Consider the following 26,936-nt stretch of genomic DNA (forward strand, 5'->3'; position numbering starts at 1 on the left):
TCACTCACTGTCCTAATACATTCAAATGCACTGGGGCTTTACAGAATCTTTTGAGAAAGATCCTCATTTGTGGTTGGGTGACAGAACATGGGCTTCCTTATCAAATACCTAAATCCACCACAAAAAATAAAAATAAAAAATTACTTGTACTAATAGGGGGAATTTTCAAAGGCACAAATGGTGCCCAATTTGCAGTTGGGCACCTCACTACCCTTTGTGCCTTCAAAAATCTCCTCCTTACATCTCACACTGACTGAGTGAACTGATAATTTTCCAGTACACACAACACTGGTCTACAATTTTTGAGAAGTCGTCTGCTTCAGAGATAAAATGTGCTATTTATTATGTATTTTGATGTGCTGAATTCAAATATGACAATTAAAACAACTGATTGGCTACTGTTTCTAAGATATTTCAGTTTTTACATTTTATGTCTATTTAGATAGTAGAGTTTTAATCATAAATTGTAAACCTAGGTCTTTTCATGAATTTATGGTTGCTTTACATGATAATATTTCACCTGTCCTGTTTATGTAACACTTTAAAAATCAGCAAAAGGGTTATATAAATGAAATTTATTATGAAAAAAAAGGCAAAAAACTATTATGTACATAGTTTAGTCCTATTCAGTGTCTACTCGGCGCTTCGTGGCTTGTCTCTTGTATTCATTAAATGGAGCATCTCTTGTCACTGTCCAGCAATAGTCTGCAAGCATTGATGGGTTCCATTTGCCCCGATAGCGTTTCTCCATTGTTGCAATGTCCTGGTGAAATCACTCGCCGTGCTCGTCGCTCACTGCTCCGCAGTTCGGTGGAAATAAATCTAGATGAGAGTGCAAAAAAAGGTATCTTTAGTGACATGTTGCAACCAAGGCTTTTGTATGCCTTGAGGAGGTTTTCCACCAACAACCTGTAGTTGTCTGCCTTGTTGTTTCCGAGAAAATTTATTGCCATTAACTGGAAGGCTTTCCATGCCATCTTTTCCTTGCCACGCAGTGCATGGTCAAATGCATCATCTCGAAGAAGTTCACGAATCTGAGGACCAACAAAGACACCTTCCTTTATCTTAGCTTCACTTAACCTTGGAAATTTTCCACGGAGGTACTTGAAAGCTGCTTGTGTTTTGTCAATGGCCTTGACCAAGTTCTTCATCAGACCCAGCTTGATGTGTAAGGGTGGTAACAAAATCTTCCTTGATTCAACAAATGGTGGATGCTGAACACTTTTCCTCCCAGGCTCCAAAGACTGTCGGAGTGGCCAATCTTTCTTGATATAGTGGGAATCTCTTGCACGACTATCCCATTCGCAGAGAAAACAGCAGTACTTTGTGTATCCAGTCTGCAGACCAAGCAAGAGAGCAACAACCTTCAAATCGCCACAAAGCTGCCACTGATGTTGGTCATAGTTTATGCACCTCAAAAGTTGTTTCATGTTGTCATAGGTTTCCTTCATATGGACTGCATGAACAACTGGAATTGATGGCAAAACATTGCCATTATGCAGTAAAACAGCTTTAAGACTCGTCTTCGATGAATCAATGAACAGTCTCCACTCGTCTGGATCGTGAACGATGTTGAGGGCTGCCATCACACCATCAATGTTGTTGCAGGCTACAAGATCACCTTCCATGAAGAAGAATGGGACAAGATCCTTTTGACGGTCACGAACATGGAAACCCTAACATCACCTGCCAGGAGATTCCACTGCTGTAGTCTGGAGCCCAACAGCTCTGCCTTACTCTTGGGTAGTTCCAAATCCCTGACAAGGTCATTCAGTTCACCTTGTGTTATGAGGTGTGGTTCAGAGGAGGAGGATGGGAGAAAATGTGGGTCCTGTGACATTGATGGTTCAGGACCAGAAGTTTCATCCTCTTCCTCATCTGACTCAAGTGAGAATGATGCTGGTGCATCAGGAACCGGCAGTCCTTCTCCGTGGGGTACTGGGCGTATAGCTGATGGAATGTTTGGATAATGAACAGTCCACTTTTTCTTCTTTGACACACCTTTCCCAACTGGAGGCACCATGCAGAAGTAACAATTGCTGGTATGATCTTTTGGCTCTCTCCAAATCATTGGCACTGCACAAGGCATAGATTTCCTTTTCCTGTTCAACCACTGGCGAAGATTTGTTGCACAAGTGTTGCAGCATATGTGTGGGGCCCACCTCTTGTCCTGATCTCCAATTTTGCAGCCAAAATAAAGGTGATAGGCTTTCTTAACCATAGTGGTTATACTGCGCTTTTGTGATGCAAAAGTCACTTCACCACAAACATAGCAGAAGTTATCTGCACTGTTCACACAAGTACGAGGCATCTCTGCTCACTTTGGCTAAACAGAAATGTGTCCCTTTGCAAAATCAAACACTGACAAATAAGAGAGCACGACACTGTATGATTTCTAGAGCTGATATAGGGCAATTTGTTCAGCAGAGTGCTGTAAGCTTCGTTATGATTACATCATCCATGACTTCTAGGAATAACATGATGCAATTCATATCATGTATGATGCAATACCAGCTTCAGATTGCATCATTGCCTAAAAAGCAAGTACTGTCCAAACCCAGTCATAGATTTATTCATAGATCCAGTCAAAGATGTATTTTAGTCATTTCTGCTTTAAATTGAGATCCCTTCCCTTTATAACTCACTTATCCTCCGCCATTCCCAAGTCAAGGGTCGTATATACTGACCCAATAGCATATCTTGAAAACTAGAGCCAATCAACAATTTTAAGCATCATTTTCGTTCTCAGTGACCCAGAATTAGTAAAGTTTGACAACATTTATTTTAGAAGCATTTTGGCTGTAGAGCAGTGTAATCAGAATGAAATCACATTGCACAGAAGGTCTTTTACCTAAAGAAGGAATAAATGTCAAGGCGTCTCACTTTGGCTAAATTGGTCAACAGACCTCACATGGGTGGTTTCCCCAAAGATAATGTATTGTTCTAGAGTTGTCAGAGGTCTCATTCTTCAATATTGGACCTCAATCAGTGATTACGCTTTGGGATTTGGATGGCTACTTCTTACCTTTCTTAGATAGCTCCATGATCATAATGGTCCCTTCTGACCTTAAAGTCTATGAGTCATTTCACTTCAGAAACGAAGTATTCACTTTCGATTGAGATAGTTCAGTGTGTCCTAATACTTCAGTGGTCAAACCAAACACTCAGGATAAACCAACATATCTACATGCTACACAGGATCAGTTTCTTAAGATAAATTATAAGGAGGCAAAGTACCTACAGGGTTTACATTCAAACAGCTGCAGAACGTAAGATCATATTTTAGATTTACTCAGGACCAGATTACGAGACTCAGTGTAAGCACAAGGAAGGATTACAGGATCATACTGAAAATTAGAGCCCCATGTGATTTTGTGTTTCACAAATGCGAAATAACACCAAATAAAATGAAAAACAACAATTCAAACAAAATAAAATGCTACTCACTCAAATTTGGCCCTATCGCCCCTCTGACGTGATGACGGAGAGGCAGCCGAGCCAAATGTGAGTGGCACTGCAACCTGAAACACCCGGCTGCAACACCAGGAGCAGGAATTTAGGCCCAGCTTCGTGGGACAGGAGCCATCACTGTGGGGTGAGGGTAGGGTGGGCTCGCTCTGCCAACCCTGCCCCCGGGCCATGGGGGGAGAATGGATAAAACAAAACAACAAAAAGTTTCCAAAAATTAAAATAAAATGAAAAATTATACCACATAAGAGGAAATTCACAGGGCTCTATTGATGACTATGTAGACTATGCATACAATGCTGATCATGAATGTGCAGAAGAATTTGAATATTCAACCCCAGGATATAAAATTTTCAGTAGAAACCATCAATTTTAGTGCTTGTCTTCACTGCAATGTTAACTCAGACTCTTACTGGGGTGTTACCTAGGGTTACCATATTTTAAGTGTCCAAAAAGAGGACACTCCACGGGCCCCGGCCCAACTCCGCGTCTTCCCCGCCCCCTGCCCCAGCCCCTTTCCAGCCCCGCCCCCTCCCCTGGACGCTTCGCTCCCCCTGCCCCTTCCCCTCCCCTGCTTCCCACGAACATTTGATTTGCGGAAAGCAGCAGGCAAGCGGGGGGGGGGGGGTGCGGTCCAGTCCGGCCCCCCCGGCCGAGCGGCTCTCTCCGGCGGCTGGCCGGCCCAGGCCAAGAGGCTCTGGCCCCGGCGTCTCCTGCCCGGCTTGGCTCGGGCCCCCAGCCCGACCCCCGGCCGAGCACCGCTGGCCCCCGACCCCGGCCCTGCACTGCCGGCTCCGCACCGCCGGCCCCGGCCCGGCCCCCGGCCGAGCACCCCTGGCCCAGTTCCGGCCCCCGTCCAAGCACCGCCTACCCCAGCCCTGCATCGCCGGCCCCCGACCGAGCACCGCCGGCTCTGCACCGCCGGACTCGGCCCGAGCACTGCCGGCCCCAGCCCCTGGCTCCGCACCGCCGGCCCCGGCCCCCGGCCCCGCACCACTGGCCCCGGCCCCGCACTGCTGGCCCTGCACCACCAGCTCCGCACCGCCGGCTCCAGCCCCGCACTGCTGGCCCTGCACCGCCAGCTCCGCACCGCCGGCTCCAGCCCCGCACTGCCGGCCCCGGCGGCTCCGGCCCCCGGCCAAGCACAGCCGGTGCCTCCCTCCCTCCCTATTTTCCCGGATATGTCCGGCTTTTTTGGATTTCCTCCCGGACGGGGATTTGAGGCCCAAAAAGCCGGACATGTCCGGGAAAATCCGGACGTATGGTAACCCTAGTGTTACCCCTATCCTAGCTACTGTCAACACACAAATCCCTCTCTGTGTGGTGCTGGCTCTACACCCAGGCTAGCTGGCCTGTCCTGAGTTACATGCTGAAGTCCAAGGGCTGCTTATTCCTGTGCTGGTAACCCATCCACTTTCCAGTGAGGACTCAGACTCCATCATTTGAGTGCTGATAGTCCTCCAGTGTTCCTCCCCCACCCTCACCCCGCCGCCCCCGTGCGGACAAACAAGTTCTCCCACAATTCACTAGGAAACAATCAGAGCTGCCCAGCTTAATGCAGCACTAAGAACCATGGGCTATGATCCCAGAAGTCCTAGCACCTCACATGGGTTTGTATAGCACCACTGAGCAGACAGTAATTTAGGTATGGCTTTGCAATGTGGCTGCTTACACCCAAACTGGGATAATCTTGGTGCCGATCGCTCAGGTTAACACTGCAGTGAAGACAGACCTACAAAAGGGTGTTCAGGTGCAAACTAAAAGATGTCTGTTAGAGTAGGAAGCAGTCTTTGAGCCTCTCTCACTCATGCCAGAGCAATACAGACTACACTGGACATAATACAAAGGTAACACTGTCAATGACAGAAGGGACTGACTGCTACACACTACTCGGCCAGTGTCCAATATACACAATAGCCACCTCTAGTAACTGAGTGTGGAGATAGATTTTGAGATAGAGGGAAAAAGCAAATCACTCTGAATGAAATTGCTGAAGGCTGAAATTGATTAAATAATGGCCCTTATCACCGCCTTGCAATAGTGAAAAGTTTCTTGGCAGTTCCTCCAAGAGCAAGAAAATGGAAAGCCAAGTGTGCTCTCCAGTTTCTTGATTCCTGACAATCAGTTTTTAAACTAATACAACCCACAGTTCAAAATAATGTTGTGTAAGATTGGATAAGGTAAGTGTGAAAATTACAAAACTGGTCTATTAGAAAGATCTAATTTTATTATCATTCCTTTAGCAGATTAGAAAACAAAAGTAACATTTCAACAAGCATCTGTCCATCATACTTTATACAGAATTAGTTGATGCATGGTATCATTTTCTTGTCCACAACCTTAGTCATCACCCAATTGCAGAGTTTAGAAATTGCAGTGCATACTGGACTAAACTCTTTCACAATATAAGGCACAACTACATGATCACAATTAGTAAACACAACACTGAAAGTAAGACTTAAAAATCAAGTTGATGAAAAAATGTTCATGCAAAGTCTATCTACACATACGTAAGTTTTGTAGTATGCCCATTAGGAGTGTATGACCCAGTTTAAAAGAAGTGCAGTGTTCCATAGGTAAAACTGCATCATAAGGCAAACGTAATACATTATCTCTAAATAGTGGGTTAAAAACAAAGCTTTTTTTCAATTCTATTTTATACAATTACACAGAAAATTAGTCAATTTTATGCCCAATATTCACATCTGCAACGATAATAAACTGATCATTAAAATTCAGAAAAGAGGCAAACGAGGCAATATAATTTGTAGCACGCATCCATTACAGAAATCCATTCATGAAGTTCATATCTAGAGTACTGGGGAAAAAAGGCTAAATTAAGAGTGGGTTAATTAGTGGATGATGCTATGACAAAGCTCCCTATACAACCGTTGTAACCCAACAGACCATAACTATAAAAGTTTGTGGTAGTGATTTATTTCCTCTCCAACTGCTAGAGTTGTAGGATTAAAACTACAGAGGTAAAAAAGAACGACCGAGTCTACAATAATTAGAAATTAGTGGATACTGTTTAAACATACACAAAAGACTAAAAGACTATTTTTTTGGTTTTTTTGGTGACAGACACTTGCAAATTTGGCAGTCTCTATAACTGTTACATAACACTACAGTGAGGAAACCCTATTAAATTGGACTACTTGGTTGAATTACACACTGAGAGGTAGTTTAAATAAAATCATATATGGCATCGAGTGGTGGGCTGGATATTTTTTTATTTTATTTTATTTTATTTTCTTACAAAAGTGACAAATCCTATACAAGCAGCATTTTGGACACATTTCTATAAAAAGTTCCGGTATTCACTAACCCAGTGAGACAGTCTTATAATATCCCTTTGGTGCCAGGAGTTGGGATTTAACAAGGTGATACAACAAAGTACTTTGCAATAGAGCCAACAGCAGGAGCCTCTGGACCGGCCAGCACTGGCCCGTTGACATATAAACGATAAACGTACTCTCCACAAGCCGCTCTCTTCACCCCACCCCAAAAGGCATGCAAAAAAGACTGGGGTTTGATTTTTAAATTTGGGAGGAGGGGGGAGAGGAAACTTCACCAAATGTTTTGCTTCTAAAACAACACTGTTCAGAGAGGGTTAACACCAGAGAGTTTTCCCATTTAATATCTTCGAATGTACTCAATGTAATCCAGTGAAAAGATACTCATGAACCTGCTGTATGATGAGTGCATAGTATAATATGGTATGCTGTGGACAAAGAAAGAAATGGTTAATGTTTACTACTAGTAAATCTCTTTGTTTTCTTAAAATCTTAATGTAAGTGGTGTGTTATGTTTCCTCTCTCTAAAAATGCAAATGGCTTTATTTAGAGCCCGGGGGTGGGGGGGGGGGGGACTGACAAATAAAGGTACATGTTTCTCTACAAGGATTTTACTTTTCTGTTATTACTATTTCTGAAAAGTAAACCATTTAGTGACTTCTGGTGTAACTGTGTATATATGTTAGTTTCAAACTTACCCTATAACCTAAGGTGAGTACAAGAGTTCCTACTTGGAGAATGAAAACCGATTGGCATGATTTTTTTTTTTAAATATGTACAATTCATATATCATTTTAAATCTTAAGATACAGCTTTATAAACACAGCCGTGCTTTTTAAAGACCATGTCAATTCCTTTGTTATGTGTGTCCTTGGGTTATGCTCCCCTAGGGTGCAGAGAAATTATGAGTGCAACTCCCCTTAACAAAGGGAAGTTATATAGTTCAATGAGCAATCCAGCTAAGAATACCTCCCACTGTGGATTGATTACTACATCTATGCATTCAAAATTGCCATTCCATTTATTGTATATTATATTCAGTTATACTAGAAAGAAAAAAGTGCATAGTGCAAGTGACAATGCTATTTCCTACTCCTCCAGAGGTTTTCGGAAGTTGCAATGAATTAATTCATCAGTTCTCAACCTCTTCCAATCATAGTGTCATTATAGAGCTTTCACTCATCACTCTAGACAATGTTTATTTTCCTTCTGGGCTTAAGCTCCAGCATTTTCCTTTCTATCTCCAAGTATTTGTCAGAAATTTCAAATGTTGTAAGAAGCATTTATTCCCATATTGCATTTAAATTACATTAACAAACTAGAAAGTACTTGAGTTTCATGGGGCCCCTACTGCGCTCTGGAGAATATTCTGCTTTAGGGGTCACTTCTTTTATGTCAAGCAACAGTTTGGCAAATGGCAATCATTTTTGGCAATAATCTGCAAAAAGCTACTTCACATTTTTGTTTCCAAAAATCTTTTCCTACTTCACTAAGAAAAGATTTTCCAGTGAGATGATCTCAATAGTCTAAGTCATTCAAAGAGTGACAAAATTATTCCTCCTAATGAGCACCTGGTACTCCAGGATCCATTACAACTGGGTTAGTTCGTATCTTCCAAGAACCGGGGTGGGATGGGGTAGGGGTTCTCTTTAAAAACAAAAAACAAACAAACAAAACTCCACACACCTCTCTCCCTTTAGCATCACATACCAGTACCAGCAGGTGAAGTCACTCATAAAAGTGACTGCCTCTCTAACTCTTTAGTGTCTCAAATCTGCTCACAGAAGCTTCCTCCAGGTCTTTATCTCCAGTTGGAGCTTTTTTTCCATTATAATTTTTTATATTTCTCTTTCTCCTTGGTGCCTCCTAGTAGATGAAGGATCTTGGACAACAAGAGTCTGCAGGAAACCAGCAAGGTTGTTCCAGAAAAAGCCTTAGCCAGTTCTTCTTGTGCTTGGCATCCTGCAGCCCTTCCCCCCCTCTGTCAGCCCCCTCTCCCTGAGGGCAGTTCTGACTCCTACAGTTAACTAGTTTCAAAAAATCCCCACTCCAATGGCTCAGATTCACCATATTTATTACCAGTCACCACTATATCAGAGCAGCCTGAGGGTTCTGAGCACTGACTATATTCCCCCTTTCAGCTCCTTCACATGTGGTTTATGCAGCATGGCCTCTCTCTGCTAACCTACCACTGCCAATAAATCTTCTCTTTCCTGTCTGGCCTCCTTTAGGTCAGTGGGTTTTACCTCACCTGCCTTTGTACTACACCAGCCAATTGTTTTTCTTACCAATGACAGCTGGAATCTACAGGCAGAGGTGCAACTAAATTTTTCTCCTTCCACTTTCCCTTCATGCGTACCATATTGGCCTGGCCTGCCAGCAACACTGCTGAGAGTGTCCAGTTGCTCAGACCACCAGCCTGCCAGGTCTGTGATCTTGCATTAAGGAAGGAGAGTACATAATTTTGTTGTATATCTGTAAATCCACTTTAAAAAAAAGGCTTTAAAGCTCACAGAGTATTACTGCATGAGTAAGGGACTTCAAGCATGAGTGCTCATGCCCAACTTTACTCTTTCCCCCCCTTAATACCTGCCTCTATAAATATGCAGATAGCGGGTTTGTTTGTTTTAAAAACATTCCCTATCTCTTCAAGGGGCAGGTCATATAGAATGGGGCAGATGCAAAAGCTGTTGCCGTAGAAGCAGCAGGGTCTTCACACCCATGAGGCCGGAGAGCTCAATAAACTGAGGGTTACACTACCATTTCTGAGGTTGTTAAATTCATGCCTTCGATAAGATGGCATGAATGGAGATGGCTAATCTTTCATAATATTTATTCATTAGAACTTATAGTTAGTCTTTTTACCTTGGGCAGTTAGCGGGGGAGCTAGAGAGGCAATGGGTCTAGAAGATGAGGAATAATCCAGTTGCAATGGATCATAGAGCAGCAGGAGCCCACTTCGGAGAAGGAAAAATTACAGGTATGTACATTTTACTTTTTCTGCCTACACAACAAAGAGAGGTACATATATGCATCGCTTTTAAAAACTCCTCCAGCACAAGTAGGGAGAAGAAAATATGACAGTAACGAAGTCTAAAATCGTATCCTCACCTCTTAATTAAGTCTGACTGTTTTGTATATAAATAAAACAGCAGCAGGTTCAACCACCATTCTGAGCAAGCCAAATCATGAAACTATTGTACCAAGAAAGACCCAGGATTAAGAAAAATGCCAGCACCACAGGTTCAGGAGAAGCAGTGGAAAGACCAAGTCAGTTAGGGAGAGAGTAATCCCAACCTCTTCCAGTTAATGTGGGGGACAAAAAGAAGATCATATAAAATGCTTGAGTCTCCAAATATATGTCATGAGTAGGAAACCTAGCATAGGACAGTTGGGTGTTCCTCAAAGACCAACCAAGGACCTTTAAGGGCTTCTATGGTTAATAGGGAAAGAAAAAGAATAGAATGGAGGATAATTTTTTTATATGTCCACAGATAGAATATAACTTTCTAGATTTTCCTATTCAACAAATCTATAAATCAATATGGGAGAGCTTTATGCAACATTCCTAGAACAAGTATCAGAAGGGTAGCCGTGTTAATCTGAATCTGTAAAAAGCAACAGGGGGTCCTGTGGCACCTTTAAGACTAACAGAATTATTGGAGCATAAGCTTTCGTGGGGACCATAAGCTTGCGTTTGATGAAGTGGGCATTCACCCACGAAAGCTTATGCTCCAATACTTCTGTTAGTCTTAAAGGTGCCACAGGACCCTCTGTTGCTTATTCCTAGAACAGAAACCAAACTTGCAGTCCTGTTTCTAGCTTGTCTGTACAAATGCTAGTACCTTACAGTACGTGTAAAGATACTCCAATATCCAAATGCTGTAGCTGGGCAATGATTTAGGCACTGATATTGCAATAAGCTCTATGTGGCCAGACTGCTGTGTCCACACACAGCCCCATGCAGGTCAGCAGGGTTCCATGTGGGTACAGGTGTTTGCCCCCATTGCAGGGTTGGAGCTTTAGAGAGAAAAATTCAAGAGCAAGAGAGGAGAAAAACTCCTAAAGAAATTACTAGGGGATTTAAAAGAATGTTAGTTATGCAATCAAATGCAACAATTAAAATGTAATTATGCCACTGAAACAGCAATATTTGATACACAAAATCCTTGCAAATTTTTGCAACTTACTGTTTTGAAAGAAACAAAAACTGCAGTATCACGTACATGTTTCTTCTGAACACAAAAATTAAAGATTAAAAAAATACATTGTTACTTCTCTGTTTGAACTTTATTTACAAATAACTGGGTGTTCCTAACGTAGCCATAAAAGCTCTTTCCTGGGTAAATGGCAATAAGCTGAGGATGATCTGAGCCCGTCTCACAAAAAATACAATAGTTTTACTTAGTATCGATAAAACATTTTAAAATATACTCAATTTTGCAAGTGTTACAATCATTGTTCAAACTGAATAGTAGTCTGAGTGCTGTACGAAGTGCATCAACAGAAATTCTAATTCTAGCGTAACGTTTAAGTGCCATTTGAGATAACCAGTTATCCTTGTAAGTCGTTAAAACAAGTATCACAGACACGGACAGGCTTCTTAGAAGAAGGAGTTAAGGCATTCTTTGCGGAGCACTCAGCGCAAAAGATATTTCCACAGTGTCTACAGTGATGCTGTGAAAGATGAAAACAACAGATACTGAATTGTCAATACAGCATAGTGGGCACAATACATGAAAATAAATTACTACATAAAGTATCAGATCAATTACATTTTTTCATTTCAGATGTGCATTTAAATTTTTAACATTGGAGGCTAAATGGCACTTTGGATTTATATACAACTCCATCTCTAAAGGGCATAAGGGTAACATTTTCAGAGGTGTTTAAGTGGCTTAGGAGCCTAAGTCTCATTGACTTTTAAGGACTCATAGGCTCCTAAATTACTTTTAATGGGATTTAAGAGTTACTTGAAACTTTTACCCTCAATCTTGTTTAGGTCCATGAGATGCATGTTTCATGGACTTAATCAGTTGGCTGAAACCACCCTATAATTCAATACAATTAGCAGTTGTGATAGACTATATCCTATCATATACTGAACAAATCTTATAGAATTAAGATAACTCAGTGAAGCTTAAATTAAACCTTACTGAATTAGGTTAACACCTGTGTGGACGTTGTATTAAAAATGCAATTGTGTACCTGTTGTTGTGGCATTGTATACACCTTCTGTAGTAGGAAGGTGGGGATGCTAATGAACTTTTTCCATTATCAGTCTCTAAAGCCATCCTCCTAGGCGAAATGCATATACTAGTTCAAACTGGATTCTCCAGGGATCAACAGAAAAGACTTTTGGACAAAAGTCTGGGTTTTAATCTGGCTCATGGCCTTCTTCCAACGGACAGGACCCCTGGTCCACAGAGGGCCCCAATCCTTGGAAAGACTTTGCCTGCTGAGACCTCTTAAGACTATGTGCTTGTTCTGAGCTGAAGCTCTGATGAACTTGTAACCACAAGGATGCCCCTAAGATGGGATATTAAATGACTGCATTTGCCAGAGCCCATGTGAGAGCTGGGATGAATTCTGACAAACTTATTAGCATGCATGTAGGTTCTTTTGTTGTTTTTAGTATGTTTTCTCTGTAATATTTTTACCTTAAGAATAAAATGGATTTGATTACAAAGAACTGTGTGGTAACTTATATGTGTAGCAATTACACTGTTATCTGTCTCTGAAAAGACAGATGTCTGGTGTCCTAGGGTATCTGTCTGTGCTGGGATTGATACGGTGAAGGCAGGGAACTGTCCAGTCTGGGAATGCCCCGGTCAGAAGGGAGAGAGACTCCTGTCTCCACCCAAGAAAAGCAACACCTGGGGAGCTGGAAACAGAGTGGGTGCCCTTGCTGAACCAGTGAGCAGAAACACAGGTGCAGTTTCCCTGAACTGTGACTCAGGAAACACCAAAGGACTGCAAATGATTGGAGGGGAAGCAGGACAGGATTACACTGACAGAGCTGTGTGTAAATCTTGTATTTCTAGATCTAGTCAGTGCTTAAAAAGTACTTCAAAACCAAAATATCACACTAAAGTCATGCCTGATGTAAGCGAGTATCACTATTGATTTCAACACAATTACACTCATTTACATCAGGCCTGAATTTAAATTTACAGAAATAAGCCATACTGATGTAAGTACCTTTATATTGGTAAAACCTATGTCCACACGAGGCAGTTGTACCACTTCAACTATATCTAGTTCTACACAGATATAGTTAAAGCAGCACAAAACCTGTGGGTAGACAAAGCCTTGAGCAGTTTATTTATAACATCTGAAACAATACAAACCATCTATGTTTCTGAGCTGTATTGAGGTTTAGGAGTACCTTTTAAAGATGCTCTTTAACTTTGCTTCAACTCCAAAACAGTTCAGAAAGAAAAAAAGTTCTAGAGAATCCCCACAAAGGCACACATACCCTTCTGACTGTCACTGAGAAGCCTTTCCCACAGGCCATACAGTTCTGTACCTCATTGTCTTCTGCCCATTTCCTGTTTAGGGCTTGTGTGTGTTTGATCTGGATGAATAAAACAAATAGAGACTTTTTTAAATGCAAGTCCATTTCTTATTAATGTCCTCTACTACATCACACATGCTGTACGCATCAGGTTAAAACACTGAGGATTAGTCATGGCGACTCAGCGTTAGAATGCCAGCTCACAGTTATTTCAATAAAAAAGAACTTTCTGAAGTCCAAACTATGGGCTGAATTCTGAACTTACATAAAAGCTCCCATTGATATCTACTGCCTCCTGAGGTGCACTGGGCCTCATTTTAACACGTCTGGAGTGACAATACACTATTCAAGTCAAAATAGTTTCCATCACTATATATTGATAAGGGCATGCTTAGTCACCACAATGTGATTTATACCTGTAGCGATTGGTTTTCTCGGCCTAGCTCTTGCATTGCTGCAGTTGTATTGTCCAGCTTTTTTTTCAGTTCCAGGAGTTTGGCTTGAAGCTTTTCAATTTCTCCCTCACTTTTAATACACCTGAAGATGGATAGCAAGTAGTAAATTAAACGTATACAAAGCAATTCCTATCCTATTTGGCAAAACGTCACCACTGAAAGGTTTGGCCATGTATCCATAACAAATAAATATATCACCGTAATTAACCATTGTATTTCTTGGCTGGGAAATTGACGTAGTATTTTAACAATTAACCTAAGATCACATCTGAGCCTCACTCTCAGGGGGAGTACCAAATGAGGGACAGCAGGGCCCAGATTCAGGACTGAATGCACTCCCACCAGCTGGAGCTTGCTGCTCTGCACAAGTGCAGAACAGGACAGTCTCATTAAGCAGCAGCAGCAATTCTGGCAGGCCCCTATGCAGCAAATCAAACAGAAAGGAGGTGAGAGGGAAAAAATGAAGGTTATTTGCCTGTAACCAAGGTTCTTCAAGACGTACTGTACATATTCACATTCTTGGGATGTTCGCCAACCGGTGCTATTGAACAGTACAGCCTTCAACTAGCAGTGCCTAGCTGAATGTTCACGCACCCCCTCCGCGTCCTCCCCTCAGCGGCTGAGCATGTTCCGAGGGCAGGACTATAAAGGGGTGTGTGGCAACAGTCACTGGCTCAGTTTCTTCCACTGCTAATAAAGAGCCCGAATAGTTAGGACTTTGCAGGACAGGGGCAGGGGGGCAGGGAGTGTGAATATATAAAGTCCACCTTAAAGAACCTTGCTTATGGGCAACTAACCTTCATTTCTTCTCTGAGTGTCCTCTGCACACTCCCACTCTTTGGACAGTTTAGTCAGCAGTATATAAGGATTTCAGATCAGGGATCAGCAACCTTTGGCATGCGGCCTATCAGGGAAATCTGCTGGCGGGCTGCGACGGTTTGTTTACCTGCAGCGTCCGAAGGTTCGGCTGATCGCAGCTCCCACTGGCCACGGTTTGCCATTCCAGGCCAATGGGGGCTGCGGGAAGTGGCGCGGGCTGAGGGATGTACTGGCTGCCACTTCCCGCAGCCCCCATTGGCCTGGAATGGCGAACCGCGGCCAGTGGGAGCTGCGATCAGCCGAACCTTCGGACGCTGCAGGTAAACAAACCGTCCCAGCCCGCCAGTGGATTTCCCTGAGGGTCCCCGTGCCAAAGGTTGCCGATCCCTGAGTTAGAGAATGTGGGTCTGCTCCTGCCCTCAAACAAAACAAACAGCATTTAGTGTTGAACTTTGTGGCAAACAGATCTATATTTGGAGTAACCCACAGAGCAAAAATGTCCCTGGGGTAGGTCTACACTTACCTCCGGGTCCGGCGGTAAGCAATCAATCTTCTGGGATCGATCCATCGCGTCTTGTCTAGACGCGATAAATCGATCCCGGAAGTGCTCGCTGTTGACGCCGGTACTCCAGCTCGGTGAGAGGAGTACGCAGCATCGACGGGGGAGCCTGCCTGCCACGTCTGGACCCGCGGTAAGTTCGAACTAAGGTACTTCAAATTCAGCTACGTTATTAACGTAGCTGAATTTGCGTACCTTAGTTCAAAATGGGGGGTTAGTGTGGACCAGGCCCTAGTTACAGTATCCTTTAAGGTCCATTTGTGCATGTGGGAGGATTTTCTGCTCAGTTGGTCTGCTAACTGGTTGAAGGATTCTGCTACATGCAGAGCTACCATATACACCTCATGAAGAATATACCACTCCCAACGCTTTACTGACTCCTTGCAAAGCTGTGAAGTGCGGGCTCCTCCCTGTTTGTTTATATAATACATTGCTGTCATATTGTCTGTGGCTACCTGAACAATGTATCCTTTCATCTGAGGGTGGAAAAATCTGAATGCTCTTAGCTCCAGCACACTGATATAAAGGGAAGACTTGTGTTGGTTCCAGAGCCCAGTGCACCCCAGCCTGTTTTCGAGGCATCTGTTGTAATTATCATGGAAGGTGATGGAGAGCTGAACCTCACTCCCTTTGTTACATGATCCTGATCCATACACCATAAGAGTTTTCTGGATTTTGTTTAGAATAGTAATTATTAGCTTCAAGTTGTGAACTCCAGATTTAAAGTTTCCTGTCACCCAATGTTGAAGAGGTCTCATCTTTAGTCTCACACAGGGTGTGACATGTCATTGATGCCATGAGACCTAGTAAGAAGAGGAAGAACTTCACTTTCTGAAATGGATTCTGAAAGAGAAACTGAATGGTATAGGACATCTTCAGGAACTGTGAAGGCATTGGCTGTGATTTCTTTTCACTGGAAGCTGCTTTTAGGAGACAATCAAAGACACAGAAACATGAAAATCCCTTTGTGACGGGATGTCACCCCCAGTGTGCAGTCCGTGAACCATGGGAACCGCTGTGCGCCTCTAAGACACACAGCTGGGTTGGCTCTATTTTCACACTGCTTGGTTCGAGACACAGCCAACCTCACCAGGCCCTGTTATCATCCAACACGACAGCAGGTGGCACCACTCACCTAAACTGAGCTACCTGAGTGCAACATCAGACAATCTCCCAGCTTCCCAGGCACACGCCCCCTGCTGGAGCATAAACGCAAAATAATACCATCTTGCACTGCACAGGGATCTGTACAATGTAAGATCATAAATAGTTCGCTCTCCCCTCAACGTGGGAAAGATATGCAACAAGCCTGTGTTAACCAGGCTGAGGTTTTTCCCGAAACACTTCACTCAAAGGTACACTGGTTTAGATACAAAACATCAGTTTATTAGCTACAAAAAGATAGATAGATTTTAAGTAATTATAAGTGATAGCAAACAGATTAAAGCAGATTACCTAGCAAATAAACAAAACCACAAACTAAGCCTAAACTACTAGAAAGATTGGATATGAATTAGCAATTTCTCACCCTGGCTGATGATACAAGCAGTCCACCAGGTTTCCATACAAAGGCTAGAAATCCTTTTAGCTTGGGACCCACACTTCCCCTAGTTCAGTCTTTGTTCCTCAGGTGTTTCCAGGAGTTCTCTTGTGTGAGGAGTGTAGGGTGACTAAACAGCAAGTGTGAAAAATTGGGATGGGGGCAGGGGATAATAGGAACCTATATAAGAAAAAGACCCCAAAATCGCGACTGTCCCTATAAAATCGGGACATCTGATCACCCTAGAGGAGTGAGGTCCCTAGATGATGTCACACCCCAATTTATATAGCTTTTACATATGGCGGGAATCCTTTGTTCCAAAAACAGTTCCAAGTCCAGTGTGTCGAAAAATACAGGTAACCAAAATGGAGTTCAGTATCATGTGTCCTGGTCATGTGCCCTTGCTGAGTCATAGCAGCCATTCCTTACAGGCTGGCTGAAATATTTACAGGAAGGCTAAGCTTTTTCACAGCCTATTGTCTTTGTTGATGAGTCATTAGCACAGTCTAGCTTCATCATTGTTGTACCTGAAAGGCTAGCTCTAGGAGTTTTCCAGAGTAAGCACATTTGAAATACAGGTCCATAGTCAATATTCATAACTTCAGATACAAAAATGATACATGCATACAAATAAGAAAATCATATTCAGCAAATCATAACTTTTTCAATGATATCTGACATGACCCATCTTGTACAAAATGTATCTTAATCATGCCATAATCGTATCATAATAATTTCACTATGACGAATATGTGGTGTAGTGTCACACCCTTTTCTTCTCAGAAAAGCTGCCACTATTCACAGGCATTTTGTAAAGACTCTGGGTGCAGTGGAAACGCTAAAGGAAAGACCTTGTACTGGAAATGGTTCTGGTCTATGATGAAACGCAGGTACTTCCTGTGCGATGGTCTTATCGAAATATGAAATCAAGCATCTTTTATGTCAAAAGCAGCAAACCAAAGAAAGGGACACAATAATGGAACCCAGAGTTAACATTTTAAAGTGAAACTTTCAAATATATGTGCTTAGCTTCCTCAGAGCCAAGACTGGGCAAAGACCTTGTAATCTTTGGATTAGGAAACAGTGGGAGTAGAAACCCCGATTTCTGAAATTTACTAGAACCTCTTCTATCAGTCTTTCCCCGAGTAAAAAGTTGATTTCAAACACTGGCATAAACAGTCTCCAAAGAATAGGGGGATGGAATCCAAAGTTGGTTTGCTGCTCTCTAACCCCATGTCAAACTGAAGGTCTATCTGTCAGAAGTAGTGGAGGATGAATTCTTTTGTCTCAGCTTAGACTTAACTGGATGCCTTCTATACTGGTGTTAGGATGATGATGACTGCTGTTGTTATTGCTACTGGTAGTATTGTCTACCTCTGTTGGAATATGAATAATGAGCATAATATTCTCTTTGATATCTGAAGGCAGGTGTAGGAATTCTTCTCTTATAAAGCTGTAAGAGACTCAGGGACCTGGCAGCTGTCTAGTCTCTTTCATTTTCTCTAACAATTCATCCATTTTTGAGCCAAATGGATCATCCCTCTCAAAAGGAAGATCTTCAATCTTCAACCTCATTTCTTAGGGCAGAGAAGAGGTGTGTAGCCATGCATGTCTGTGAATAGTTACTGCTGCAACTAATATCGTCCTGATCTTGATGATGTATCCAAAGCATCAAAAGACACTCTCAATGCATGCATAGCAACATTTAGACCCTCTTTAATAAGAGCATTAGACAGTCTGCAGTGTTCCTCAGGAAGATTCTTTGTAAAAAAGAGAGATCTTGTCCTAGAAGTGAAACTGTTATCTGTGCAGGACAGCTAGGTAGTTAGCTATTCTCATGTTCAGAGAGACTGAAAAAAATACCTTTCTTCCAAGCAATCTAATTATTTCCCTTTTCTGCCAATGGAGTAGAATGTAAATGTCCCATTCTTGAACGTTGCATTGTTGCAGCTACCACAAGAGAGTTAAAGGGAAAATGAACATGGAAAAAAAGAAAACTCTTCATATGGGATCTCATACAACCAATCAGCTTTCTTAGCAATCAGTTGATGTGAAGAGAAGAGCATTCCATGCTGATTTTGCTGCCTGGCAGAGACCTTCCCAAAGAGGCAGAGATACTTTCTCAGTAGATGTATTCCCCAGTATCAAAAAACAGAATAAGGAGTTTCCTGGAGTAAACTGAAGGTAATTTTAACTTAGACACCATTCTGCTAACTGACTCCTGTAGTTCAGATGGTGAGGGAGATGAGGCTACTCCAACGTTTTCCTCAGGGGAGGATTTGCCTGTGGGTTCTAAGTCCTAATGCACAATACCAGCTTGTGAAAACACATCAACTTCTTCCTCATCACAGAGAACATCCTGAATTTTTGTAGGGGACCTATCTCTTGGTCTCGGATCCACTGGTGTAGGATCTGAATGCCTTGGATCCAACACATTAGTATGTGCTGAAGTTTCCTTGCCTCAATGTGGAATCAAGGTCATCGCAGCTGAATGAGGTTGAAATGGAAGCCCTGGAATTGGCTAGTGTGGCCAATGCATCCAGGAAGATACTTGCTACTCATGCCAATTTGTCCAGTTCTGTAGCATCTCATAGTAATGAGGAAACATGAACTTCCAATAATCTTTGTCACAAAAACAGCCTTGAGGTCGAGGCTGCAGGTAGACTGATGTATCCATCTCCTTTTCTAAATGTGGATTGAAACCCAGAACTGACAAGGAACAAGATATGAGAGAGGTAGGGATCCATGGTAGCAACAAGGGTGAGAGAGTCTTTCTAGGTATTCGGGGAGGAAGTAGTAGCATCGCAGAAGATCCATATGTTGAGGAATCCACTCTGTTTTTTGTGAGAGGGAAAGCATTGTGTTGGATCCTTATCCAAATCTCTCTCTTCTGCTGAGGAAGCGTGAAACTGATCTGATAAATGCAGTTCCACGGGTACCTAAGTGGAAACCATCACTGAAGGTATCAGTACTGATACAAGAGAGAGATCTATCCATTTATAGGTCCTGACCCAACAGAGTCTCCAATCTGTCTCACATCCGCATGTTTGCAATCTGAAGGATCTGACGAGTTCCCTGAACAGAAGACAATGCAAGACCCAGAAAGGTGCTTGGTCTTGCTTCTTCTTCAGAACTGAAGGTCCTGGTTCCAAAGAGGCCTCAGGCATGGAATGCATATTGTCTAAGGCCATTTCTGTTACCATGTTCCTTTTCTGGAAGCAGGTCTGAGGTTTTTGTTGACTGGGCACTCTTCAATTTTGTATGCTGAAGAAGGCTCACATGCACCTGTGGTAGTGCTTGGAAGGAACTGAGGCAGTAACTGCTTCCGTGCCCCCTTTTATAGCCCTATTCTCAGAATATGCTCAAACACTGATGGGAGGTGTATGGAGGGGGCACACGAATGCTCAGAATAGGCATTGCTAGTATAAGTTTGTACCATTCAACGGCACCGGTCGGCGCATATCCCAAGAGTGGCAATATGCAGACGACAGTCAAAGAAGAACCTGGTTTACTGGGGTCCCTTCCTAGCCACAATGTAATGCCCAGGTACAAAATGTAATTGGTTAAAGCCTATTTTCAAAATGTTTTCATTTCTGTGTTTGTAACACTGTTGCAGAAAACTGGCTCTGATGAGTTTAGCACAGCACGGGGACTGTTGCTGGAGATTTAAGCAGCTATTTAAAAAAAGTTTCTAGCCTTTTTCCTTGCAGACCTAAAGCTCAAAACATAATTTGTTAAGGAAGCTTGATGGTCAGAAGAAGAGTTTCCCCACAGATACCCTCATAAAAGGTTTCCTTCATCTCACAAGTGGGTTCTTCCCTCATGCAGACCTCAGGATGTCCTCCAATCCTGCAAGCACATTGCTCTCATTCAGTCCCCCTCCCCTTCTCCTGCAGGCCTCCTGCAATCAGGAGAAAAAGAGCTCTGCTTCTGCAGAGTTTAGGAGATATGTAGTAGAGGTAGCAGGAGGGATCTTAAGAGGTCAGAAGCCTAGGATGGGAAACCAAGAGGCCTGTAGGAGAGGGGAACATCTAGTGAGTCTCAGAAGCACGTCTATTCTCTTTACAAGCTTTAAGAGGTTCGCAAGGGGCCCAACCATATGCTGAGTCCTAGAAGGGTCACCGGTGGCCACATTTGAAAGCCCAAAAGCCCCTTTTATATTATAGTGGGATGACAAGTCTGTTCTAGATCACTGGGAAGTTGATGAACCTATTCTGACTCTGAGACAGAGGATTCTCAGTGGAGGGAGCCCCAAGGAACCAACTCAGATTATGGAAGTCCCCTCTGAAAGGCCTTCTAAGATTCATGGAGGCTACTGACTGTCCCTCCTAATGCTTGCACATGTGCAGGATGGCTTTGGAGAGGCTCCAAAAGAGCTCAATTAAGGACTTGCAGGGGATGGACACAAGCCTCTTGAGGTCAACATGGTTTAGGGGCCTTGGTGAGCATCTTGAGTCTCATGAGGAGCAATTTATGATGTGCCTGCCAAAGTTTGCAGGAGGTGGGCACTCCATCACAAAGCCCACAGGGTGTGGAGGCTCTTGTTTGGTTAGCTGGTTGACTGAACAGCCTACTAAGACTTGCTGGGGTTATGGAGGGAAGCCTTCACTCTCTGGAAACCCCTACCTGGAGCACTGGGAGCAGTACAATACATACAAAATGTACATAGAACACTAGGAAGACTGAAACACTATTTTTCAAATTTTAATTTATCACCTTCCTAATAAGCAACCGAAAGCACACACCCACATTACATTCCCTGACTTACCTCTCCAGCAATGCTCTCCTCTCATCCTGATTATTTTGTACTGTTGCTTCTAAAACTGCAATCTCCCCACGCAAATCATCCGTCTGTTTCTCTAGCTCACTGACCCTCCTTTGACTGCTCTGCCACTCTTTCTTCATTGTAGCGAGATTTTCATTCAGAGCTGTGATCTGCATGGTGAGCTTGGCTTCCACCTCCTCACGTTTTCTGTTTTCTTCTTCTTTCTCTTTTATCTCTGTGCGCTGAGAAAAAAGGAAACATTGAACAATGAGCTATCAAACAGCTCTGAGTTTGTAACCAGGTTGGTGTGTTATCAACTCACATCAAAATTGTAACACTTATCTCTGATACATCTGCAAAACCATTTTTGATATTTTACAGCTAGCAGGGAGTTATTCGGGCATGTCTTTTCAAAGAGTCACTTTTTCTAATGGAACAATGTTCCTTATAAGTGAAAGAAAACTAGATTCTGCCCTTCTAGTATTGTTCAACTGAGGCAGAGAAATGAAAAACCATGTACTTACAATTTCAAAACTAAGTTAGTTTTAATTAATAAACGGCTATTATACGAAACAAATGCCTGTTTATGGTCCCACTATGGATTTATACCTATTTATCAAAATAGTGCTTAGCCTATTGTACCTGAGTTTTCCTACAATATAATCTGTCTCACGTTGAAGGTTTTTGGAAATATTTACAAATCATTGATTAAAAATGTAAATGCCATGAGATTAAAATTAAGTCTGCCTCCCTCCCTCTTTGAAAGGAACCAGAGACGTGCTAAAGACACATAAATTCTTTACATGCTCACCAGTTTAGTTTCAATCTCAACACATTCCTTCTTCAGTTCTTCCTCTTTTTTTTTCAGCTGATCTTTGATAATTTGCTGATTCTTCTTCTCCTGTTCAAGAGCTAAATTCATGTTATCTACTTTGCCCTGCAGCTCTAATTTCTGTTGAATCAATAGCTGCTTCGCATCCTTTAGATTTGTCACCTCCTGTTAAAATACAAGTTTAAACGATCACATAGGATCTAAAAATAAAATGGTAAAACTTATCTGTGAACTAACTTCAGACTGAGGATAACTATTCCCTGGGATAGGAGAGCAAATGCCTTTACGGCACAAAATATCAATTGACCGTGTTTAAGTTAGTTACCTAGGTTACAAATTACATCTTAGATTCCTACAAACAGAAAAAAAAAATCTAATTTACTTCTCCATTAAAATAGTGGAAATTATGTTTGCTTACTTTCTGGCTTTCTGTTTGTCAATTTCACTTTTCTTTAAGTTGGATTCTAATAAATTTCACTGTCAGGTTTTCTGCACTAGGTAGGTGTCAAAAGGTGAGAGTTACAAACCCTGTGGTGGCAAGAAGGGAATTTTTATTTATTTATTTAATCCATTGGAAACAATTATTGCATGGGAGAGTTTCTACAGGTCTTAAGTTTGTAAATATTTACCTACATATTGTACTGGAAATAGCTTCTAAAATAGATGGAATAACTTAATTTGACACGAATCATTCTTCTTTAAATCCACAGCCCAATAAAAATGTATTATTCTGATGAATAAGGGGTGATAGTTTTTCATAGGACACATTCCACTTAAAGTCAAGACAAAACATCACAAGGATAAAGTCTTTTTTCTACTTTCAAACCCATGGGTGGATGATATGGCCATACTTGATTTCATAAGTGGAGATATTTTCGGTTTCAGTCTGACTGCAACCACAGAGAACAAGAGGTGAATATTAAGCTGACATCCCAGTTTGTGTATGTTTTAAAATTCTCTGCAGCTCTATAAATTCCTTCTTTTTTTAGCACAGAGGTTTAAGGAAGTGTGTGACAATTATAGTTAGTGTTCCCAAAATCAAAATGCATTGGGCATTGAATTCTCTGGAAGTAACCATCATTTTTAGACACTGGATCACAAAAGAACATCTGAAAGCCATAATATTTTTTTTGTATTTCCATAGAACTTATGAATATTCAGGCTATTTTAAAATTAATTTACTTTTATTAGATTGTAAGCTCTTTGTGGGATGGACTGTGTCTTCTTTTATACTCACAAAACCACCTACAACATTGGGGAGGCCAGCAGAAGCAAATAAATTACTATTAATAAATATAATATGTAATTAAATGTAGAAAATGTAACCAGGCTGTCTTTTAAAAGTGTCAGATTTCAGAAGAGACAGAAAAGTTTTAGAGATGTTAAATGTAACTAGCATTTATAATACAAACAAAGAATACAAAAAAATAACTCCATCCTCTAATCTTTTCTCTTCCTTTTCTATCTCTCTCTTTTTTTTTTTTTGAAAGTGAAGTATTCTTTAAAAAGATACAAGTCTTGCCTCAAGAGTGATTTTTAAAGTAGTTTCAACAAAATTGGTTTTACTAATATTGGTTTGGTATTTTAATGTTGCAATAAATTACAAGCACTTAAGAGTGAAAGGTAGGTACATTTTTAATGAATGTACAATTTTTTTTTTAATTAGGAGTGTCGCTTTTAAAAATCAGAGTTCAGGTAGGATACAACCATTCAAAAACAGCTTAAAATCCCCCCACCCCGATAATTTCACACTTTACATGGCTTTCCTTATCAGTGAGAACATGTACCTTAATAAAACTAAGATGTTGGTTTTGCTGTGGGATTTTGGTTTGTTTCTTGTTTTGTTGTAAGGCTGGAAGAGGCTGTTTAATTTCCTCACTTCTCAGAATTTGGGGACACAGAGTGAGAACTTTTCCTCTTGTTCACTTTTTATTAAAACATTGGGAGAAAGCCTGGCTATTTAATTGCTTAGAGTCATCTATATAAAAGCAGATAACAGGGTCTAGAGCTTAGAGTACAGAATTTGAAGTCAGGAGACTTGGATCACAACCAACTGACCCAGTCTTGCTGTGTGACCATGGAGAAATGACTTAGGCCTAATCCACAAAGGGACTTAGGGATTGCAACTCCTAACTTTTAGGCCCTTGCAACCAGGGCCGGCTCCAGCTTTTTTGCCGCCCCAAGTGGCGAAGCGGGGGGAAAAAAAAGAAAAGAAAAGATAAAGCCGTGATCGGCAGCACTTCGGCGGCAGCTCTACCGCGCTGCTTCATTCTTCGGTGGCAAGTCAGCGGCGCGTCCTTCCCTCTGAGAGGGAGTGAGGGACCCGCCACCGAATTGCTGCCAAAGACCCGGACATGCCGCCCTTTCCATTGGCCGCCCCAAGCACCTGCTTCCTTCGATGGTGCCTGGAGCCGGCCCTGCTTGCCACCTCAGTGGAATCTACAAACCCTAGTTAAAGTACCTAGGCTCCCTATAGAATACATGGGGAGAGATAGGCATCTAAGAATGGGATCCACAGAAGCTAGCACACTAGAAAAGGGAGCCGGCTAAAGTAGTCAATGGGAGATGCTGAGGAGAAAGGTGGGTCCTAGCCCTGCCCCTCTCAGGGAGTGAGGCGACTCAGTCTGGGCTGGAAAAATACACCTATCTCTGCTTGCAACCCAGAGCCAGGGACCCACTCCTGGAGTCAGGTGCATAGGCTGTTTCTTACAGAAGTGATGGCAACACACATCTAGCTCCTCACAAAACAGCCAAGGAACAGATGGGATGGGAAGGCCTCCCTTATAATCTTTAGCCCAGTGGTTAGTGTACACAGTAGACCCCAGTTCAATTAACCTCTCTGCCTGATATGGAGAGGGAAATTGAACTTGGGCCTCCTGCATTGCAGGAGAGTACCCTACCCACAAGGCTATAGAGTCATTCTCACTCTCTGGCCCAAAGCATGTTTAATTATTTATACTCAGTAGAACAGCTTCAAGAAGAGACACTGATCCCCATCAGAATAACCCATAGCCCAGTGCTCTGAGAATATCAACTGGACTGGGCCCCACAAGATAGGTGGGGACATCTATCTTCACCTGGTTTGAGGATTCTGCTGTGGCTTAGCCATGAGAATAGGTGCCTGGAAGTCTAGACTGAGGTGTTATGTACTTACCCAGTGGCAGAAACTTTGGCACCTGGGGGACTTTTACAGAAAAAATGTAGGCACCTCCAGAGCTAGGTGGGAGCTGACCAGAGATTTTGAAGATCTCAGTGGTGCCTAAAGTTTAGACTTGGGTGTCTGATGTGGGAGTTAGGCTCCTAAGTACTTTTGTAGATATGGGCCTTAATCCCTCTGTGTTTGAGTTCCTTCATGTGTAAAATGGAGATAGTAATACCCATAATTGCAAAGCAATTTGAGATTCTCTGACTGAACGTGTTACGTTCGTGCATATTCTTATTACTATCTGTAGTTCCAATTTGTGTCTCAACATACCTTCTCAAATTCTTGCTTGCAGGTCCTAAGCTCTTCACTCAATTTAGTACTGTCTTTTTCCAGCTTACTCTTTATTTCCAGGAGCTCTGTTCTTTTAGATTTTTCATTAGCCAAATCTTTTTCTTTCAAAACCTTGGGAAAAAAAATCAAAGGAAAAATGGGACCTCATCCAGACTCACAGTTATCAAAAACCTCTTGATTACAAAGACTGCTGATGGGAGAATGATTGTATCAGATCTCCAGCCACAATTATTTTGTCTGATCTTAGAGAAACCCTATCATTTAGTTTCAGCTTTAAAATCAATAATCTGTTTTTTCTTTTCACATTCATTTTGTTCAGTACATGGCCCCTCGGGGATATTTAACTTATGCTGAAATTGTTTTCATATATTCTGCCATTTCAACTATTTGTTTAAAATCTTTTATGTATCAGTGGTCCAATAAACTGCTGTAAGTGCAGGTATACATTGCATTAGCACAATACATTGAGAAGTTCTGGCATATTTCTAAATAGGTTTCCATTAGAAAACAGGAAAGAGGAGAAAGGTAATGGGAAAAGTAAGTTACCTTGTCTTTCTGGATTTCCTGTAACATTTTGTTCTGTTCTTTCAGCTGCTGGTCTTTCTTTGATGCATCCTGCTCCAGAGTAGCCTTTATAGTCTTAAGTTCTTGGATCAACTGATTAAGGTTACCAATTTGATTTCTGTTTGAAACTAATTCCTCCTGAGCCAGAGCAAGTTTCTCCTCTGTGGACTAATTAAAAAAACAGTTCTGAAAATCATCTGTCAAAGCTATTTCAAGATCTCCACATTAGTCACAATAATTTAAATACTTGTTATGCATCTGCATGGAAAGACCAGCTTCTGGTGTGTAGTACTTCATTTTAAAATTTCAGTAGAACACAGTTAGAAGACTGACATCTGGGGAAAGAAAAACTTCTCCAATAATGTTTCCAGTAATAGGAGTTGGAGTTTACATGTTTCAAATGCATCAAGAAGAAAAGAAGGAAAATACACAGTAAAAAAATTAATGAAAAACAAATAAACTTATTTCTTCAGGCACTTGAATTGCCCTATGATTACAGGTAGTTGTACAGATGAGAAATAGGTAAAGTGGTAGGATGAGATTTTTCAGAAACATTCAGTGCTATCTTAACTCTGTCCCTGTTGAGTTTTTCCATAGACTTCAACAGGAAGAGAGTTAGGCCCAT

General features: G+C 41.9%; 1 protein-coding gene across 7 annotated transcripts in view; it reads right to left on the reverse strand.

The window, feature by feature from the left end:
* Positions 1-10,875: 10,875 nt before the first annotated feature.
* Positions 10,876-26,936, reverse strand: part of EEA1 (early endosome antigen 1) — a 118,858-nt gene continuing 102,797 nt past the window's right edge. For all 7 annotated transcript variants that reach the window (XM_065560510.1, XM_065560524.1, XM_065560535.1 and 4 more), the window contains 7 exons: positions 26,294-26,479; positions 25,727-25,858; positions 22,231-22,416; positions 21,423-21,661; positions 13,698-13,818; positions 13,243-13,341; positions 10,876-11,441 (listed from right to left, as the gene is read on the reverse strand). In XM_065560510.1, the coding sequence (XP_065416582.1) occupies positions 11,319-11,441; positions 13,243-13,341; positions 13,698-13,818; positions 21,423-21,661; positions 22,231-22,416; positions 25,727-25,858; positions 26,294-26,479 (1,086 nt within the window). In that variant the 3' untranslated portion in view covers positions 10,876-11,318. The remainder of the gene's footprint in view (positions 11,442-13,242; positions 13,342-13,697; positions 13,819-21,422; positions 21,662-22,230; positions 22,417-25,726; positions 25,859-26,293; positions 26,480-26,936) is intronic.

The sequence above is a fragment of the Chrysemys picta genome, chromosome 1 (assembly GCF_011386835.1).
Source record: "Chrysemys picta bellii isolate R12L10 chromosome 1, ASM1138683v2, whole genome shotgun sequence".
NCBI classification, from domain to species: domain Eukaryota; kingdom Metazoa; phylum Chordata; order Testudines; family Emydidae; genus Chrysemys; species Chrysemys picta.